This window comes from Malaya genurostris, chromosome 1 (genome assembly GCF_030247185.1).
Source record: "Malaya genurostris strain Urasoe2022 chromosome 1, Malgen_1.1, whole genome shotgun sequence".
NCBI lineage: Eukaryota > Metazoa > Arthropoda > Insecta > Diptera > Culicidae > Malaya > Malaya genurostris.
In genome coordinates, this window is record NC_080570.1 from 140,800,768 (window position 1) to 140,822,968 (window position 22,201).

At 36.8% G+C, this 22,201-nt stretch overlaps 2 protein-coding genes and 1 long non-coding RNA gene across 11 annotated transcripts in view; 1 reads left to right on the forward strand and 2 right to left on the reverse strand.

Annotated features, from left to right (window-relative positions):
- LOC131425947 (moesin/ezrin/radixin homolog 1) overlaps nucleotides 1–6,569 on the forward strand; it is a 99,900-nt gene extending 93,331 nt beyond the window's left edge. For all 8 annotated transcript variants that reach the window (XM_058588276.1, XM_058588274.1, XM_058588275.1 and 5 more), the window contains one exon: nucleotides 4,001–6,569. In XM_058588276.1, coding sequence (XP_058444259.1) covers nucleotides 4,001–4,165 — 165 coding nt within the window. In that variant the 3' untranslated portion in view covers nucleotides 4,166–6,569. The remainder of the gene's footprint in view (nucleotides 1–4,000) is intronic.
- Nucleotides 6,570–8,133: 1,564 nt separating this feature from the next.
- On the reverse strand, nucleotides 8,134–9,167 carry LOC131425344 (uncharacterized). Its single transcript, XR_009228979.1, has 3 exons — nucleotides 9,100–9,167; nucleotides 8,498–8,616; nucleotides 8,134–8,441 (listed from the first exon to the last, which is right to left on the reverse strand). It is a non-coding gene; the product is annotated as an uncharacterized LOC131425344 (long non-coding RNA).
- Nucleotides 9,168–12,687: 3,520 nt separating this feature from the next.
- LOC131425949 (kinesin heavy chain) overlaps nucleotides 12,688–22,201 on the reverse strand; it is a 37,989-nt gene continuing 28,475 nt past the window's right edge. Inside the window, exons 5-9 of one of the 2 annotated variants that reach the window (XR_009229048.1) lie at nucleotides 14,754–14,871; nucleotides 14,339–14,678; nucleotides 14,139–14,255; nucleotides 13,984–14,067; nucleotides 12,688–13,920 (exon numbers count right to left, since the gene is read on the reverse strand). Coding sequence is in view for 1 of the 2 variants with exons in the window: in XM_058588282.1 (XP_058444265.1) it covers nucleotides 14,054–14,067; nucleotides 14,139–14,255; nucleotides 14,339–14,678; nucleotides 14,754–14,871 (589 nt within the window). In the remaining variant the exon portion in view is untranslated. Of the gene's footprint in view, nucleotides 14,068–14,138; nucleotides 14,256–14,338; nucleotides 14,679–14,753; nucleotides 14,872–22,201 lie in introns of both variants that reach the window. The other variant, XM_058588282.1, reaches the window with a different exon arrangement.

A 22,201-nucleotide genomic window follows, 5' to 3' on the forward strand; every position in this document is an offset into this window, starting at 1 on the left:
ATTAAAGCCGTGGTAAAATAAATGATATAAAAAATGAATAAATCCTGAAACTGAGTTCAGGAATTGAGTTTAGAAATTAAATATTAAAAGCAATTCAGATTTACAATTCTGATAGCTAACCTGAAGAGTACAATCAGTTAAATAATTTTGAATCATTTTGATCAAATAAATAGAAAACTGGAAATCAGACATTTTTTCAAACTGCTCTGGTAAAAAAAAAATTAAATTCTCATTTATATGAGACATCATTGTCAACAAGATAATTTTTTCAAAAAGGTTACTGACAGAAGAAAGTAAGCTAATTGGTCGATAACTTGATGTTTCTGCTGGGTTTTTATCAGGTTTGAGGATAGGAATTACTTTAGCGTTTTCCATCTCTTAGGGAAGTAAGCTAATGAAAAACACTTTAACCAAGTCTTAATGCATGAGATTCGGGGAGATTTTAATAAGAATATTACCAGGAGCCTTCATGTTTTTTTGTTTCCTAATAATTGACTTAATTTCATCAAAATTCGTCTCAGTAATGTCATCTTGTAACAACACTTGAGTTGAAATATGATCATATTTCAGCGAGACTTCATTTTCAATAGGACTCACAACGTTCAAATTAAAAATTGTGGACACTCGCGAACTGCTGAGCAAGTTTCAGAGCTTTTTCACCATTTGTAAGAAGTAGTTGATTTCCTTCATTGAGAGCAGGAATTGGTTTCTGAAGTTTTTAGAAAGACTTAGAATATGGTTTAATTTGTTCAATTTTTCTTTTCATTTCTAGAAAGAGTAAATCTATATTTAATTTCTATTTGTAAATCACGAGAACATTGATATTGTTGTCTACGAATATTCTTCAACCGAATGAGCAGTTGAAGATTGTCATCGATAATAGGAGAGTTTAATTTAGCTTAAGTTTTAGATCCACGTGATTTTCAATCTGATATCTGTATTCAAACCAATTAGCTCTATGGTAGTTGAATATAGAACTAGTTGGATCAATTATAGGTTCGTTGGGAAGTCTGAATGTTACAGGAAGATGAGTCAAAGTCAGCATTTGTAATCGGTTCACTACAATTGTGACTTTAATCTGTTAGAACCAGATTAATTGTAGAGGGGGTTTTCACGGAAGAGACACAAGTTGAATTGCTGAGGTAAAGCAGTGTAAAGTAACCAGCAGAGAGTTGATTATGAAGTATTTTACCATTACTGTTATTTTGACATATGATCATTTGAAAAAACTAGATCATTTTATTTTCCGTTATATCACCTAAATCGACTTCAATTAAATTAGTGAATGGCATAGAACTAATACTGGTAGGTAGTTGTCTACCTCTTACGTTAGCGTAACTGTCACTAGAAGATGACGTGGCCGATCTACCGGTTAATAAATTGTTTTCGTTAGAAGACGAATTGGAAGGCGTACCTGTTTTGCCCCTCTCTGTAGAAAGGTATTAGAATTACTGGAAAAAAACCGACTTTCGAACGGAGCCTCGGAGACCCATAGTTTTATATACCATTCGACTCAGTTCGACGAAATCGGAAAATGTCTGTGTGTGCACTTTTCGAAGAAATTTTTACCGCTCAATTTTCTCAGAAATGGCAGAACCGATTTTAACTAAATTAGGCTCGTTTGAAAGCTACTGTCGGGCCATTTATCAAATTCCAACATCAAATGGTTGTGACTTCTCGTTCCTGACATATAATGGTATAAGTGACGTAACCGACAAAACGTGTTGTTTTTTACCGCGCATGTTTCTCGGAAATGGCTTAACCGATTGTAACAAGACTAGGCCCGTTTGAAAGGTATTGTTAGGCCATTGATCAAGTTCGAAAATCAAATGGCTGTGATTTCTGGTTCCGGAGATATAATGGTATAAGTGACGTAACCGACAAAACACGTTGATTTTTACCGCTCTTATATAAAGGGAAGAGTGTTTGGTTACCGGCACCCTTTTCATTTAAGGTTATAACTTCTAACTAAGTGCACATTATGCGGACATATATACATCAATGGAAAGCTAAAGTCACTAGCTAACAAATGAATAAGAAACTAAGTTGGTTCAATCGATTGAAAAAACTTTGGTATCAATTTACTGCCCATACTTTTATATCAGTCCCATATAGAAAATCGGCAAATCGAGAAAAAGACGATTAAAATTTTAATTACGAATTTTTTTGATTTATTGTGCTACCTAATGCTGAATCATGGTATCATAACATAAAATATCGGTAATACACCTTTGCTATTCCAATATTGTAACAAATGAAATTATTGAAATTTGCACTGAATGGGACTGATAAGCGGGTACTTTGCATATGGGACAGACATGAGTTGATATTTTTTTCACATTTTACTAAAGAAACTCTCAACCTCTATTGCAATTTCTAAGAGTATATTGAGGATCGATTTCATTCCTCAGGCTAACTCAATATTGGCGAAAATCGATGTGGGACTGATATGCGAGTATGGGCAGTTTAGTAAAGTAATAAATTTTAGCCATTTCAAAAAACATGTTCGGTTACCGGCACCCCAAGAAATTTCGCTAGAAATGGAAAAATTCAAGTAAAAATTGCAATTATTGAAAGAAAAAAAACGGAATTTATTGTTTTCGGAAGCGTTTTGGACCAAAATCTTCATTGCCTGATGGTGACTTCGCCTTGGTTCTCTTGGTCAATGATTTGGATGGTGGCGCCTTTGGAGTTGATTTGGTCAGTCTTCCACCGGCTCCGCGGGATTGAATACGTTGCTGCAGGCGAATTTTGTTGGCTTCTTATTCACTGAGCAAAGATTAATGGCATTAATCAGTGCAATAAAGTTCATTTTCCTTGACTTGGACGATTTGTTTGAAGTCGCCATGGCTAACAGAACCAGAGAACCAACGTTTTTGCTTATACGACGGATGCTTTGAAGCTGTCAATTTGTCCACGTGTTGCATATCACCCGAGATGCCAGGTAATATAATAAGTTCAGATAGCAAAAAGAAAAGATCGCGCCAATTTTCAAAAGTCTGTAATTTCTGACAAATGTCTGCACACAATCGAAGTTTCAAAAGTGTGTAAAAAGTCTTTATACGAAAAAGGTTTACATGTCAACTGAGAAATTTGATAATTTACAGACAAATTTGCAGACTTGGCATCTCTGCATATCACTGACATTTTTTCTCGATTTTTAGATTTTTGGCATTAAAAATGTTTTTCCGATTTCAAACTTTAACCGGTGGGCACCCCTTACCAATGTCCGAATTTGCAAAAGGACTTTTTTCGAAGTACTTAAACTTTTGAGCACTAGCGCTTCACGAAATTTAAGGTGATCTTAAAATATTTTATAGTCTTGAAAAAGACTAATTAGCTCAGAATATCACTCTTTGTATAGCCTTAAAAAAGGCTGGATAACTATTAGTCTTCAAAAACACTAATAATTAGTCGGCTTTGAAAAAGACCGAAACCTAAAATCGATGCAACTCTAGGTAACCAGAAAAATTTTCCAGGATAAAAACTCATTATTCAATCTGTTGGATCATACTATTAGAAAGAAGATTCTCTACTGCCCGCGGTTTTGCGTAAGTCACTCGGCCTACTATGCCGCCCTTTTGATTCTTTCACACAGCGGTATGATGAATTGAGATTGGTAATAAAATTTATAGTTACTGTCAAGTGGAACGTACATACATATTAAACATTTCACGCGCAAATTGAAAAAAACATACATTTTTGCGAGCGTGGCGCCATCAGGCGAGTCCTCATCGAATTTCGTAATGTAACGATAGACATAGTTGAAGTACAGTAAAAATATCGAGGGTCCCGGATGACTTTCCTGTGGAATGTCGAAACTCTTCGAAAATGTTATCACTGACTTTTATTGCTAAGCGAAATCCGGCGAATGTTTTAGTGTTTATAGTGTCGGTTTGATAACGGTAGGTTCGACAAGTCCAAGAGCACACGAATCTATATGCCTTAAGATCTGCCATTTAATTACTATAACACACTTTCCGTTCTCTTATTCCCGCAGGCCCTCAAACAAGACCTCGCCCTGTCCCGGGACGACACGATGGAAACGGCGAACGACAAGATTCACCGCGAGAACGTGCGCCAGGGTCGCGACAAGTACAAGACACTGCGCGAGATCCGCAAGGGTAACACCAAGCGTCGTGTGGATCAGTTCGAAAATATGTAATAAGTGATGATGGTTTTGCGGGGAATGGAATGGAACGGGGGTCGTCGACGGGGGAGATGAGCGTCGCTATCGCTGCCACCGTGCGCTGGTGATGGTGGTTCAGGAGCAGGTGTTGTAGTGGTGGTGGTAGTGAAGTTGCTGTGTCGATAGAGAGAGAAGGAGGAAGATCAGTGTTAGTAGCATCAGCAGAGCAGCGCAGTAACACGGTAATTTCTAATTAATGATAATAATAGCATAGTAGCAGTTTAGTAGTACTATAGGCAGAAAGAGTAAAGGAAGAAAAAAAAAGTGTTGGCGTGTTTGTGTGTGTGTGTGGTGGTGTTCAGGTGCAAATGCGGTTGTTGAGTACACAAAATAGGGATGATAATCATAATTTTTTTTCTCGTTCGGTTGCAATTCACTGAAAACAGTAAAACCGCAGTCAGAATCAGGCACTCAAACACACACACGCGCACATGCACGCATGCACACACGCGCAGACGAATTCATTTGATATGCCAAGCTAAGAAAGATTTGCCGAAGGCAAATAGTATTGACTATTTTTGGTCGGTTGTGGAATTTTACACCAAGTGAAGGCCAATTGTTCCCCCGCATTGAATTAGGAGAGACAGCTACATACATTACACGGAGTTAATTTTGTAGTATTAGGAAGTGGTGGTTTGTTGTGGACTCTTGTAAAGCTACATTCGTTCGATAGCAGCGCATGTCTCTATTTTATCTGGTAGGAAAATGAAAAAAGAAAGAAAAAAAACATTTCCGTTCGCAAGAGTATTCAAGCAGCAGCTGCTTTCGTTTTGTTATATTTTTTTTTTGTTTCCTTCGAACCAAACTTTCTTCCATTCCCTCCTGTATTTTAAATAATATAGAATTTACGCAATGAAACTGAAGAATAAAAACTATGAAGGAAAAGTTCGATTCGAAATCGATAAGTTCGAGCCAGCACACATTGTGTCCTGAGTCACAAACACACCCGCCCCTACTAGTAGTACCAGCATTGTTTAGTTGTTTCCAATAGAACACACACACACACACACACACCCATACACACAAAAACTGGTAGCGAAAGACAAAGCAACGTTTTAAGTTCGGCTTCCGGTTGTTGTCATCATTCGTGCTTAACTAACTTACATACTACGACGACGATTAGGTTCGCGCATTCATTGATTATGTACTAACTAATTGATACAATAAAAAAAATCAAATAAAATTATGGAAGGCAGAATATTGGGGGGGATCAAACGTTAATTTAATATAATCATGATGAAATAATTGTAGCAATCGCCGAAAAGGACGGGAACTAATTGTTATTAAGTTTAATCGACTACTCGTAGGAATTGAAACTAAGTTAAAAACAACACAAAAATAGAAGCAAAAAAAACGAAAGCATATATAAATTGATTATTAGTTAGAGGAGCAAGAAGCAGCAAATGAAGAAGCAGAAGCAGAAGGAGCGGAAGATGAGCATACGTTGATAATTTTAGCGTTTAGGGAATCCAACCTACAATAAAACTATTATCATTATTACTATTTCTACTTTTGATGATCATGCGAGCGAGGAAAAAGAGAAGCGGTAGCAAAAGCTATTTACTAAGGGGAATACACTTTGTTTAACAAAAAAAATTACAAAAAAAAACAAAAACAAATGAATCGGAAAATTCGATGGTCTTCCAAAAAAACTGGAGAAATGAAGACGCCGGTTCCCGTTGTGGGGCGTGACGTGGTTTCACGGGACGTTCATTTACACTTGTACAGCCGCAGTGCAGCAGAGTCCCGGGTTGGTTGGAAGGTTTTGCTTTTACAGTGCCAACACCCGCGCGGGATGCGCTACCAAGACCTCGAAAAAAAAGAACATAATTTCTATCTGCCATTTTTTTATGTTTTATTATTATTTTTTGTTTAAATTATTTTTAATTGAATTGTTTAATTAAAAACGTACACAAACAAACACACACACAGAGAGAGAAAGAGAGAGAAACGTGCAAGGATACAAATGTACACACTGACACACTCACACACACAGACTAGACACGGAACAAGCGCATGGCACGAGAGTACGGTCCAACACAGCAAAAGGAAGTAAGGAGGAAGGAGGTTAAATTGGAAATTATGAAGTACATATATAATTATAAAGGAATAATAAAATGAAGAGAGGGAAGATACGGGCTGAATTTTTATTCAAAGATTTTGGACCTTTCTCGTGTGCGGTCTCATCGGATTTGTCCCCCCTTCCTAGTGCCAGTAGTTTATTATACAAACACACACACAACACCCAACCCATACGGATTTTATTGTTGTTTTGTTTTTACCTCGGTTCTATTCGGTTACCTCAGTTTGTTTACAGTTTGTGCCTCAGCAAAATCTTTGATAAAAATTCAGCCACCCATCTAATGTAATTAAAACTAAACAGATTTTCTTCCGTTTATTGTTTTCTCCGAAAATCCTTTGTTTTATATGTTTTTTTTTCAATTTTTTTAGTTCCATAGCAGTTGAACCACAATTATACAACGTAAGTAGAAAAGTAAAAATCTAACTCATCGAAACTCGACAGTCAAACTGAACAAATATACAAACGAAAACACAGATAACATGAAGTGCTTTGTTTCCTCGTACTATTCTATAGAAGAAGTAAAAAAAACCCGAGGAATTAAAATATAGGTAAAACCAAAACGAGAAAAGACTACACCACACAAAGCCTAAACGAAAACAACATACTCGCGCTATTCCATTTCTTGTTGTATCTTGTACTTGTCACGTTTTCCTTTTAAGAAACATAATAGAGAGCATACTTTTGGAAGGACTTTGGACGCCAGAGATTTTAGCGTCTCCCGGTAACTCCGATTGCAAAAGATTCGCGGTATTGAATTGTATTGTAAGAAGCTCACGTGTATAGAAAAATGTTTTCCGGCACACACACACACACAGCTAGAGCATTAGTGAATTAATTAAGAGCTAGAGAAATGATTTCTTTTCTTCAATCAATCGTCCAATCAAAATCAATGACATTCGAACGAAAATAGTTATTCGGTCTCATAGTTGAATGTTGAATCGTCCGCGCAGATGAGATGAGTTTTTCTTTCAACGTGAATCATGCAATAAATATTGTGTAAAAAAAAAAACAAACATTCTAGGTCAAATTTTCTGAAAATTGTTCCGGATATGTTACCGGCTGGTTCTGTCAACTCAACTGTTTGTCATTCTTCATTCGAGAATGTTCGGAACCATTTTCAGAAAATGGCATATTTACTTATATGACAGATTTCAGCGTTTTACAATAGATGACACCACCAACGTCACTCTTTCCTCTATGATAATACGAAACCAAAATAACGTCAATGACAAATCGAAGTAATTACACCCCAGAACCTCTTTGGAAACTAGAACTACTACAGATTCGAGCACCAACAGGTAAAAGTCATTGTGGAACCTTTTTCCGTCATTTTCAATTCTCGAAGCTTCGGTTGAATACCGACACTGCATACTATGGGATATTCACTGAAAACAGCAAATGACTGAAAGGGCAAATGAGAGAAAGAACACAATTTAGAAACTATACTGTTCCGCTTATGCTATTGACTGGGCATGAATTTTGTTCTCATAGTTTGTACATCCAACTGTTTCAGTGGCAGTGGAAAAAAATGTCATTTTTTAGCGAGCAAATAGACTCAAAATTGACGAAAATGACGAGAAATTAATGTCGCTCTCAGCTTCGCTTGCAGCTGAGAGCGACATTAGTTTCTCGTCATTTTCGTCTATTTACTCGCTAAAAAGCTATATTTTTTCCACTGCACACTTAAATTGGTTTAACGAACTCATTTACATTTTTGACGAAATTAGAACAGCTGAGTGTTCGGTAATCAGTTCCGCAATTAAAATAGATGACGAATGTTCGGTTTTTTCCCACCTGTCAAATTTGTTTCGATGGCGACTGATCGGTAATTTTTAGCACTTTATTTTTTCTTTAAGGTTTGAATCGATATAATTTACAAAAGAAAAATCAATCACTGAATAGTTTGCATTATTCGCCCGTAAGTCGTTGTTAGATGTCCGAGTCCAAGCAAGTTGTATGATACAAAAACATAAAACTGCTTGTCTGTCGGCTGTACATCGGCATACGAAAAAAAAATCAATTAACACTAGAAAATATTTCCTCAAATCTGGCTCCAACATAATTGAGTGCTGCTTCCATGATATGGCAGCACTAGAGCCTATGTCTGAAAAAAAAACCCTTCGCATAGACCAGAGGAACATTACTTTTGGTGGGGTATGCATCTTCCGACTGTGAACATCAATTAACGTTACAAAATACACATTAAAACAGAAAAAAATGATTACCTTTATCCATTTTATGAATCCTTTTAACAAATTTTCTTTCGCAGGATTCTCATCACGAGCTCTTTTGGCTCCTCGACTTGGGCTCTTCTGACGAATGATGAAAAGCGTTCGCAGAAAATCTATTAAAGAAATAATCACCCCGATTCTGCAATCCGACGGATTTGTGATACGAACGAATCTACACTTTCGTTCGACTTCGAATTTTGCATTCTTTATTCCGTTCGACTTGTATGATTCGATCGACTCTCGTTCGGGAACACTTGAAATTTCGAACACTAACCGTCAAAGCTGTCAACACTACTTGCACGTTCTATATTATTTATATTATTCATTTCTTGGTAAAAGAAACCGTCACACTTGTATAAACAAATTAGAACGATTCTAAACCGAACAGAAGTAATACGAACGCAAGTCGATCGAGTAATGTTCGAAAATTTAACAACTCGAACGAATGATATTCGAGTTCATACCCAACTCGAACGGAATGCAGAATGGAAATTTTCCATTCGATCGAAATATTTTGAATCGATCGACGAACAGAATAGGGGTGAATAATACGTGTATGGCGATCGGCAATATTTAAATATATTATATATACTTACCATCTTTAATGTGCTGGCCCAGGCCTTCGACATATCCCGGAATAAGGCGACGACAGAAAAAACAAGATATGATGTCGTCTATAAAAAATGATCAGGCACAAAAAGAAGTTTTAAACAGCAAGCATGCTTACCAAGCATTTGCATTGCTTCTGCATCACAATCACCAATGGTGTTTAAGATTTTATCCATTTAGAAAATTTTGGAATCCAACTTGCAAAATGGCGGGTTCAACACAAGCACTTAACTTCACATTTGATACATATTTATACAAGTTTACAACAATTCGGCAAAATAAGAACGAACATTCCGCAAAATAAAAATACTAGCTGTAGGCTCAGCATTTATTTCACCGAACAATTTGACAGCAGCAAATACAATCTAGTTAGCTGATCAAATCAGTATAAAAATGACATTGTACAGTAATCTTTCGAACAAGTGCTGAATTCTTGTTTTTCTATTAGCTGAGTACAGTTTAAATATTCCAAAAAGCATACTGTTCCGCAAAATACTAGTTTTGATGGATGGACCAGCACTAAATTTTACCGAACTTCGAATAAGCAATTAAGTGTGTGCCACTGAAACAGTTGTATGTACAAACTTTTCAAAATCGGCTTGAAAATTTGTCCTGGCACGGCATGTAGCATTGGTACTAATATTAGTGTTAGAGCAAAGAGTTCCTGTCAAATTTTTTAGCGCTAGAGTCTTAAAATTCACGGCGTTCGCAATTAGGTTTTGCACGAACATAACATAACCTCACAAAAATGAATCAATTTTGACAGCTATCAGTGATTTGTTTATGTGTTCATTGCGTTCATTCTAATTTGAATACGTGTTAATAGATATGTAAACAAACCACTGATAGCTGTCAAAAGATACTTGATTCATCGGCAGTTTATCGTTTGTTCATTCGAGTGTTCATCATGCAAAACCTAATAGATATGTAAACAAACCACTGATAAGGTTTTGCACGAAGATGACATAACCTCACACAATGATGTTTTTTTTGACAGTCGACGTGTATTTGTCTACAGTTTAAAAGTTCATCAGAGGTTCATCGTTTGAATGTAAAAACTGCAAGTAGCCCCAAACTAAACAGATTTATACATATATCGCTCCTTGATACTGGAAACACATACAGGGCTATCTTTTTAGTTCTTTTCACTGTGGAACACGTTTTTAACAGGCATTTTTTCGTCATTTTTCAATTTTTAATATGCAGTTGCAAAACAAAATAAGTACACGGCAACTGTCAAAGATGAACTTGATTCATCGGCAGTTCATTTGTGTCGTCATCGTGCAAAACCTAATTAGGTTTTTTATCGTGACGACACAAATGAACAAGTATTCATTCTTGACAGTTCAGCGGTACTGTTTACAAACAAGCTTAAACAAAAATCGAAGAGCACATCTAAAACAATCATCTTTACACTTTGCAACTAGTCACTTTTATTTAATCAATATCAAAAACGAACCGTATTCACTCGTGGACAAATGTTTTAAAACTTTATTTAGGCGATACGGACCGTAAATGGTCTGATCCAATTTGTCAATAAACAAACAAAAGAAATTTCTGTTTACAAACAGTACTGCTGAACTGTCAAAATGTGTTCATCCGATTGAGGTTAACAGTGACGGTAAAAAACTTAATTAACACGTATTCAAATTAGAATGAAAATAAACAAACCACTGATATCGGTCAAACGGTGTTCATCCAGCTTATTTGGTTAGGTTATGTCATGTTCGTGCGAAACCTAATTATGTTTTTTACCGTCACTGCTAACCTCAATCGGATGAACACATTTGGACAGTTCAGCAGTACTGTTTGTAAACAGTTTTTTTATCATTGATTTGTTGTTGATTTGTGACATCACGATAAACAATTTAATTAGATTTTGCAAGGGTATGTATGCATCAAGTTCATGTTTGATATGAACCAGTGGTTTCCTATAACACGTATCCAAACCACCTTACTTTACCCAATTGGCACATTGCCGCGAAGCTGAATTACCGGTAGTGACACCTGCCAATGAAAAATGGAACCAAGAAAAGGAGGATTCTTTCGAAAATTTTCATATCGATAGTAGTGATTTGCAACATTTTTATCGTTTATTCAATAGTACAAATAGATAATCGATTTCAAAGTGAGTACTACTACTTTTTTTAGTGTAAACTACGATTAAACATGGAAAATCTTCAGGAATGTGTGAAATTGGGTATGGTTAGGATTTTCCGGATCAACCTTTTTTTAAACAGAAACCAGTGTAATGTTAATTTCTCGAGTACTAGAATGTATAGCAATCGAGTACTATTTATTTTGGATACTTTATTTGTTATTTCCAGGCATTTGAAAAATGGTATCAAACCAAGTTTAATACTCTATTCTGAATAAACGGTAGATTTCGCACAATGAACTAAGATCAACATTACCACCTCAGAGTAAAAACTTTTTCTTCTACTTCTACTATGATTTTTGAAAAGAATTTGCCCGTTTTCAAAATCGTTGAAAAGGTGGAAAAATTAAAAATTTTCCTACCGATTTGACAGCTCTTGCTGAAAGTACTACTGCTCTAAACAAGCAGCACCTCTACATTTCCGTTTTGCGACAATATGCCAATAGTCCTGGGGTGTCCTTTGCTGTATCAAGCATGTCTTCACGTAACTGGGTCGGTGCCTACTCGTCGCCAGCCACTCAAGGCACGGATGCTTCGTAAATCGCCCTCCACTTGGTCGATTTACCTTACTCGCTGCCCACCTCTTTTTCTTGTCCCAGTCGGATTAATCGAAGAGACCACCGGCAGCTGTTAAATGATGTTCTTTCAGTGCATTTTGTAAGGTCATGCCATGTTTTAGGTTTAGGTTTTGCACGATGACGACACAAATGAACTGGCGATGAACCAAATTCATCTGTGACAACTACCGTCTTGCACGGCATTCTGACTACCCCGATGACTAGGACCGATGTAATCACGGCTGTCAATGCCAAAATGACAAAACATTCGCTTGTCGTCTAGTATTCCGCGCATTTCCAGATTTCCACTGTTTTTGCTGCCCATGAGCGCATCTTCTTTTTTGCAGGATACAGGCTTAAATCAAATAAACCGGGTGTACTTTTTTTTCGTTAGCTACAGTCATAAATAAAATAAATCCAGATTCCCCAGTCTAATAATTATTCTGAATAACGACGTATTGATTTTTCGATCGAATGTGGTTCGATCGAATCATAGCTACCTTTGATTTTGCTAGCGTTATGGGGAATACAAATGAAATACGAGCGAAAAAACGGTACGACGTTGTTCAGAATAAGGGCGATAATGTAGTTGAGCAAACTGTGACACTAAAAGTGCCATCTGGTGTAAAATGGATGCGTACATCCTCCTAAAATGCATGTACCTGCGCATTTAACACAACCACAGTAGCTAATGGACGAAAGTAAAACCGTTTCTCACTAGAAGCGCTGTTAGTGTCTCCGTACAATGGGAAATCTATGTTTATTTGTTTTTATTTGAATTCCAAGTCATCTGACGAGAAGAAGAAAAACAATAGGGAAGTGATTTATCATCTGGCTCTTTGTAATTTCACAACGCCAACTAAAGTAAGCTGTTTTCAGCATTTATTTTATCACTGCATGTTCATATTTTTACTCAAAATAATAGGCTATTTCCGGAAGTAGATCTTTTTTGATGTTGTTTTCCACTAAATTATATATAAAAAGTAGAAAGTTGTGAGAAAAAAAACTGAACTTTTTACTTCCCCATACTGGTGCCAGTAATTGTCTAAATCTAACGAAAGGAACGCAAAAAACGTGTTTGATTTCAATGTGCGATGGTTGCTACAAAAACTTGGCTAAACAAACAAACTTAAAAGAATAACACCCGATCCAAAGAGAAACCAAATTTAAAAAAAAAACAAAATCAAAAGCACTGGTCGGCTGCATCTGTTCTGCTATTTATCGAATTTTAAAGCCCTATTGGAATTTGTAGAGTCTATCTGTGAGAGAGTTGGTTGAGTTTAGTTTAGTTTAGTTATTCCGGTATTGTAGTCACATTTCTTTTCGGTTGGTTCGTTTTTATTTAAAATAAGCAATAATTTAATAAATAGTATTTTTTTAGCGTCACATTCTTTGTCTTAGCACAAGTAGCAAAGGGTTTTTTTTTTCATGCAAGCAGCTGCGGGTAAGATTAAACATTGTTCATTATTTGTTTCAAGCTGGTACGTCGGCGAAAACAATGTTTAGTGTTCTGCTGTTATTTCTTTTGTTGTTTCTGTGTGTTTCTTCACTAAGCTGCTGCTGATGCTGCGTCAAATTTAATTTATTACTACCGTTTCTAATATTTGCAATAATTTAAAGACACCATGTATCATTTTATCTTTTCCCCTAAAGTCTGTTCGCTCTGTTGCACTTTTTGCTGTAGGTTTTTTCACCCCTTTTCTCTCTCTCTAACTGACTGTAGAAGATGATAATTCAGGCAAAACGTTATTTTGTTTTCTGTTAAAGCCAAAAATATATATACTTTCCGCTTCGCTGCCACGGATTTTTGTTTTGTTTTTGTTTTCTATCCGTGGAGCTTAACATCTATTGAATAATTGTTTTTTTGTTGTTGTTCATTTTCTTTTAGTAAACTTCGTTATTTTGAGTTTTGCAGATTTCGTCTGGTGCGGTAAAATTTAACTTTTTCACAATGACAATTTGCACGGCATTTATTTTTCTGCTGCTGCTCCAACTGATTTCGTCACACCCGATCGTTTTTTCGATTTCGGGTGCCTCTGTGCCTTTGTGTGTTGGGTGAATGCAGGGGGGGAGGAGGTGTTTCAGTTACATAACTATATGTATAGATGTATGTATGTATATATATATAATTGCAGCGTGGAAAATTTAGTGCTTACACGATAGCATTTTTTTGTTTGTTTAGAGTTGTGTCTGCTAAGCTACCTTTCGGATTCACACTTAGTCGATTCAACTTTCAGAATCTGGGAGGTGAAACGAAATAAAAGAAGAATTTTAATTTTTTAATTAAAGCAATATACGGAAGGGAGCCTACCTTTCACAACGGATTTTCTCTTCTCGTCTAGCATCGCCTTTGGTGTTACCGGTGAACTGGAGCCGGCGGCAGCCGTCTTGAAAAGAATGTGTCCCTGGCCGGCACGGATTGGCTTTGCTGTTAAGTCACAATAAAACAAAAAAAAACAATTAATTTCTGGAAAACAGTCAGTGTCGAGTAGAAAGAAGCCGATCGCCTACCGATTTGCGCCTGAGGTCCTCGCCGTGCCAGATTCTTCTGCCGGACGGCTTCCTTGATGCGATCGACCTCGTACTGATAGCGTTTCCGGTCTCGCATCGCACCCTCCTTGGCTTCCTTGAGGGCCGTCTCCAGGGCCTTAACTCGTTCCATGGTGGTGCGCAGACGTTTCTCCAGCTTGGGTAGCTCGCACCGCAGATCGGCATTATCACGAACCAGCTGCTTGTGCACCTTGGTCAGCTGTTCCAGGTTGTTCTCGAGGAAGGAAATCTTCTGCTTCTGTGCCAGCGAACCACCGTCGTCTTCGGTTTCCTCCGAATTGATGGACTTTTTGATACGGGCCTGCGGAAGAGGTTAGGTTTGACGGTGTTTAGTAAGATAAGATGGCGGCACGGCAAATCTAGTTCAAACATATACCTGAAGATCTTGCACGAACAGCTTACGGAGGGCATGCAACGTTTGCAGTTCCTTGGCAACGGTATCCTCCAGTCCCTTGAGATCCTTACGTGCCTGCTCTCGTCGTTCGTTGGTGAGCCTGTTTATTTGATTTGAAAAAAGAACTATTTATTAGACAATGCCTACTGCGATTACTGTTGGACTGTTTTGACTGGTTAGCTCGGGAATCAAATGAGAACATGGTAGTTTAATTTTTATTGATTTGTTTTTATCGCTTTTTTCTTGTTTTTTTTTTATTCTTCTTTGTCAGTTTATTGATCTATGCATTTTTTATAGGTATAGTTGGTACAGCGCTTTTTGTTTTGTTTTGATAAATGTACAGCAATGCTTTCGTTTAGTTGTGTGATTTCATTTTCTGTGATTTTTTGCGTTTGTTTCAAAAATATATATGAATATAATATTGCATCTTTTCTTTTTTCTACACATTTACTTTTCGGTGCCGTTTGTCGGGGGTTATTATATTGAATACTGCATACTGTCTTAGACTAACATCCAACTAAATAAGTGTCACTTTATGTTGGCCTTAATGAACTAGAGCAATAATGAACCAACATCTCGAAGAAGCTGGCTAGCAATTCGTTTGCTAGCTATCGTAGCAATCCACGATCGATTACGTTGAAGACACTGCCAACTAACAACAGTTTGGTGCGATTCCTACTTTATTGTCTGCTTAGAAGCCAAAAATACGTCAAAACTTTTGCATATATGGTAGGTTTAAACAAGGGAACAATTAAACATGTTGACAGAGAACAATCGCGCAAACGGACTCGAATGTAAGGCCCTGACTTCTTTCAAAACTTTGGTCAAGATAATGTTGAAAAATTCTTTTCTGTTTTTAATGTGTTTAGACACATTTTAAGCTTGAATCATTTAATATCGAGACGCAAAAAAAACCGTTTTATCCCAGGGTCATTGTAATGAACTAACAACGTTGTTTCCTTATAGTTTCCTTATATTATATTTTGGTGGGGAAAGGGTTCCAATCAGCTTTTTACAGCCCTGTCCAAAATGTATTGCCCTCCCCGTTAATTTGTATCAGGCCGAATTAGCGCATGCGCGCCATATAAACGCCTCTTTCAATATGAGGAAATTATATTATTACCCAACAGTTTCTATTATTTATTCATGTTGGTTTTCTTACCTTTGGTCATAGTTTATGTTCTGTTTTACCTTAATTCCAGTGTTCTATTCAATTGTGTTTCGTAAGTGTTGTTTGTTGTCCTTCTATTTTATTTCCATTCCGTACTTTTGCTGATATTATTTTATTCCCTGAAATGTAAAAGTTAGTTGTAAGCAATGGTCTTTTTATTCTTACCGATGTTCCATTTTGTATCTAAGATTTCCTAAGAGTGTTAATTAAATTATTTTCCAATTTTTCACATTTGTTCCAGCTTTTCTTGAGTATCTTATTCTTTATTTCGAATTTCTTGGTTATGCTCAGTCATCCATTTCCGAAAAAAAAGAGTGACAAAAAAGGATTAGTGTTTTTTTTTAATGACATCTTTGTACGGCCGGTCATGATGGTTTGACGGGAAAAAAACTGAGAACATGCATTTTTATTTAAATTATATTGACCCTTGGGTCCCATAAGTATTGCTACAGCATGTTCACATTTAGTTGTCTTCAGTTGATCCTTGACAGTGGCAAGGCACAAATCTCCAAATATCAAGGGGAACGTGCCATTTGAGCCAATTTGTTTTGATTCCTGATTCCTGACCCACAATCGAAATGCATCACTATCAATTTGGTACAACGCACTCAAAAGCACGGTAAAATGTATATATTGTATATACACACAAAAACACATACATACACACACAGTCACACACATACACACATGCATACGTACCCACATGTATTCCACACGCAAGCATTACAACATTGAGTTACTATTTCCACTCTGATAGATCCTAACTAAAACTAGTGTGCCAATAGTCATCTCATTAGTAGAGTCACCATGTTATTTTAGCGATCACTCGACTTTTAATAATTGATTTGTGATAAATACAAAGTCTTTGCATGGGGGACGGGTATAGCGTGATGGGTAAGTCGATGCCTTTCACGCCGCCCGCCTGGGTTCGATTCCCAACCCCGGACATAGGGTCAGAAAGTTTTTCTGGCCCGAAGAGGCGAATGACATTAATGTTAAAGCCTCTTTGAAAAAAAAAAATAATAATAATAAAGTCTTTGCATCGTCTCTAAGAAGCAATAACGCATAGCAGTAGTTCGGAAGTGGTTCAATACTGCTGTTTTAGCGGAGCAAAATGCTCCAAATTTCATGTTACTTCTGAAATTAATCTATCAAACAGAGATAACAGAGCTCACTATAACTAATGGTTCTCGTATATGAAATGACTAATGGATTTGAGATGAATGGCCTTTATTACCATTCTTGCATGCACTTACTCTTACATTTCACTCACACATCATCTCACCCATCAGGTCCCAAACGATACATCCTCACAATACAAACTGGATGAACATCGTTTGACAGCTATCAGTGGTTTGCCCATTGGTTAAGTCATTATTATTCCGTTCTATTTTACAATATTCTATCTCATACCACAGTAATCCATTGTACACAAACCACCAATAAACGTCAAATATGGACTCGATTCACCGTTCACCTGTTGTCATCGTGTGAAACCCAATTGGGATACGTTCACTCCACTTAACTTCTACTTCTATAACACTGGTTATGGGAACCGGTAGTATGAAAATAAAACATAAAAAGAGCTCAGTTTAGCCCTACCGGCCTCTCCAACCCCGGATGTTGGAGCGTAATGCAATCAACATTTCACTCATAATCGAAAGGTATCATAATATACGGTTTGATACAACGCATACATACATACATGTATAAATATATACAGGCACCAAGGCATACTGACGTACACACATATATACATACATATACACACATGTGTACATACATATACATATTTACAAATATGTATTTCACACGCAAATATTGTAACATTGATTAAATAGTAAATTCTAATAGATAATAATTCTAATAGATAAATTCGAATGGATTTTAACTAAATTCATTGTGCCAATAGTCATTTCATTAATAGAGTCACCATATTATTCTACCGATTACTCGACTTTCAATAAATGAATTGTGATGAAATCAAATACAAAATCTTTGCTTCATCTCTGATTTAAACCAAACCAAACGTATTTTACTCTGTAGACTATGTTTTTGAGAAGATACTACAAACAACAGACTTTACTACATTTTATTCATACGGCCCATTATTTCGATTTGGCTTCCATTGAATCTCAAACTTTTCTTCGGATGTCACTCATAACATTTTGGACACTCTGTTGGTTAGCCTGGGCGATCATTTTGTTCCTCCATCTTTTCATCTCGGGTCAAGTTTTCCATTCTTTGTTTGAATACTGTCCAATATATCTCGATTGAGTGGAATTTAGGGTTGTTGGGGGGATTGATGTCGTTTCCGACGAAACCGCCCCAGTTGTCTCGCTACCACTGTAGCACTTCACCGCTGTAGTGACAGCTTGCCAAATCGTACCAAAATTTCCCGGGTTCAGACACCCTTATTACCGTTCTCAGCTTCACTTTCACTTCACGCGCAGTGTATTGATCACTGTAGGGGAACGAAAATGTTCATAATAACATGAAGTTCATTCAAGTAAGTAGTATTTTTCCTACATTCACTTCATTTGATTCCACCGTATAGTGATAATAAGTGGTAATAAGAGTCTCATGGCGAGCCTCAGGATACGGAAAAATACGCTTGTACAAATACCTATATTTTGTTCGCCGCTGCTTCAAATACCTTTCAAGATAAGAAGTCTTGCATTTTTATTGGCATAAACGAACTCGAATTTACTAGGGACTTCCTTCGACCAATGGCTGTATAGAACATTTGAAGACAAACACGAGTTTCTCTTTGTTTACATTCTCTTTCGATTATTACGGTCCTATCGGTAATCTAACTCTTAACCTAGAATAACGACTTAATCCATCGACTTTCGATCTGTAGTTAAGAGATTGTTGGAAAATACAGGAATAATTGAAAGAGTAAGTAAACAAAGAGAAACTGTCATTTGCACTTGGGACCTTTACTAATGTTCATCGAGATTTGTCCACGAGAATGCATCTTTCGTATTTCGTAAGAACATAATTGTAACATAACTTCCGGGCACGTTTTTCGATCACTAGATTTTGTTCCATTATCCTAAATGGTAGCATACTGACCCGAAAATAGCTAAATGCTTCTCGCAGATCCGCAAATATTTCGTTCGAATACAAAAATGTTCATTCTAGAAATACGTTTGATGTCATCCTTACGATCAAAAGTATGACCAACCCAGAAATGCTTGTCAACGAACGGTCGATAAAATAAACAGTGCGTCCAGATATCAAATGACTCAAGTTTTACACACTAGAAACCAGCACAGAAACAGTCGAAATAGTAAAATTTACCCGGTAATCGTACTTCGAATAAGGTGAAGACAGTTCTTTCGGGCGAAAAGGTGATGGTTACCATTTTATATAACTCACAATGAGTACTCCACATCGATTATCTCGAGAAGGGCCACACAATTAATTTGACGATGTGAAAAAACGGCTCCGTTATGCGAAGACAAATGTGCTCTTCCATCATGACAGGCCGTTGCCGTCACGACTAAATTGGCCGAACTTCTGTCTCATCCACCGTTTTCTACCGATATGACTCCCTATGATTTATTTTGTTATAAACATAAAAAAAACAACTTGTCTGGAATCGGATTTCGGTCGAGTGAGTAGACAAGGTAATCAAGGAAGCCTGCTTTGTAGACCTCGGGAAAACGTATTCTTGGTCGGATTGATAAAGGAATTATGTGAAAAAATAAATCGACACTTTTCCAAATTTCGTTGGTTTTTTTCAGTTTGGTTACGTATTTATTGAGTGACCTTTGTATAGAACGTCTGGTCGTGTGTCTGTCGAATTAGAAAAATGTTTCTAATCCCATGTGTGTGAGTTAGGAATAGAACTCTAGGTAGACTGCGAAAAAAGTGAGACACATGTCAAGAAAGCTTCTTATCTTGGATTACGGTGAATCAATTTTTCTATAAAATAAAATTGGAATTTGCCAAAACGTGAGAGAAATCGAATGGAACCCATATTTTAAGCTTGTCTAAATAGGAAAGGAGCTGGATGGCATATAAATGATGACCCATTTTTCAAAAGTAAACTACCAGCTTTCCGAAACCGTCACTAGGCGATGACTGATCATGGCGAACAGTACACATATTGCCATAATCATTTAGTCAATCTAAGGTCCGATGAACTAGTTTCGTTCATAGCTTCACTTACAAGGATGTCTACATGCACGCGCGAGGTATTTCACGTCTTGTCGAAAGCACCAACAACCGTGTTGAGAACTTCAAAGACTTAATAGGTGTTATTACTTTTCTGTAGGGTTTGATGTGTGGCGTTCATACTTAGGATTGATTGGTGGTACCATATATTTGGCCATTTCTGGATGCCTCGCAGAAAACAAACGCCGCATAGTATAATAAAAGTAGATCGTTTTCCACAATCGGAGGCAAAGATTGTTTCTTTTTGTACTTTTCAGTAGCATTCCACAAATGGTTTGACGGATTTCTTATTGGCGTCCATTCAATTCATGTAGCACCCAATTTCTCATTTTATACGTTTTGCCAATGACGTCGAAAATTTCCGGTTGTGACCAATTCAATGCCTCTTCCAGTTATTTTTTATTTTACGTCTCATCTTCGTCCAATGATCTTAGTGATTCGGCGTCCTCAAAATGTTCGACGGTCTTCATTTTTCGCATAAAATTCACCGCGTTTGAATCAATAATCCCATCTCATGCGTGTCGCTTCCGATAGTGCTCTGAGGATCGAAAGCATCCACAAGCGTTCGATGAAATCGGGCAGCGAATCTCTTCGAATGAGAACACAAAATCGACGTTATCCACGATTGCTCGTTATTTAGGTCAAAGTTCAGACTTTTTCTGACTCAAAAAAAATAATCGGTTCATTTCAGAACCAATGAAATGTTCCCAATTTACTGTTTCCAATTGAAACAAGCTGTAATTGTAAGAACTGTAAAAAAGTAAAAAGGCAGCGCATCAGTTTTATTCGTATTCACGTAAATCAGGTTATATTCCTGACATTACCCATCCATTTTCTTGAATTTCAGTTATTTGATTGGTCACACTTCTAGTAAAATTATACATTTCGAAGTTATTGCGACTTTCGCTAATACCGAGATATTGAGCATTTCGAGGCATTCGAGATTTTAGAACAACATTTTAATAGAATTTCCTTGAAGTTTATCCTAGAGGAATCGTTTTTTGAAACGTTCATAGAGGGTTTAAAGGCTCTTTATTTGGATCCAAAAATATTTTCTGATCTATTTGAAGAATCGGAGAAGGTGCATTTAATTTGTCTACAGATGCTGATAAAACACTTTTATTTCAAAATTTCTAATATTTCGCGCCAAAAACAGCGGTAGTTTCGTGCAAATGGAAGAAAATGGTTAGTTTCAAGATGCGTTACTGGAACTGGACAATATTGGCTACATCGTGAAAAACGATGGCGACTATTCATGCAAATTTAACTAGTATGGAGTCCCGGTAGGTTTTTGTGAAAAGCGACCGACCTGGGGCTACCCCGTTTAGCATAATGGTCATTTGGCATCAAATTCAAATACTGTTTGATACTGTGATGGTCGTTTGGCTTAAAACTATTCGGTATAATGTAGTCACCGTTTGACATATGTAAAAAATAGGAATAATTGTCGAAAACTAGAATTCGATGTTATTCAATGACGTTGATAGATGATAGATACATTTATAAATTATTAAATATTTGCCAGCAAGACTCCTAGCTGTGCGTACACCGTCCCAAATGTGATTATGCTAAATAAGCATTATGTCAAACGGGTAACCTCGAATCGACCCAATTCTGTTATTTACTTTCATGTGGTTGCAATAAGTTCACTGACATTGAAATTCGTTCTACCTATAGGCATAAAACATCCTCCTTTTTCATACTAACAGATAAAATCAACCAACCAACGTCTCGGTACTACATCTCAATTCGGACCTCGTCTTGCAGGGCAATTACATGGATAGTAAATTTGAGACCTAACAACATCCAAATAGAATTCTTGAAACTTATTCAACGGCTCAGCATTTTTTTCCGGTTTTCTGTTATTTTTAGGACACTTCCAATTTTGGACATGAATTGTACTGCGTTCGGCTTACGGTTTGTGTTTTAATCGATCGTGTTGCTGTAATTAGAACACGCATACACTTTGCTCTGGAAAAAATAGCGACTTATTCATATCATATTCAAATGGTTTTGTTCGTTTAAAAAAGACATACAATGAAAGGATCATTCATAGTTAAGAAAAATTGGACTG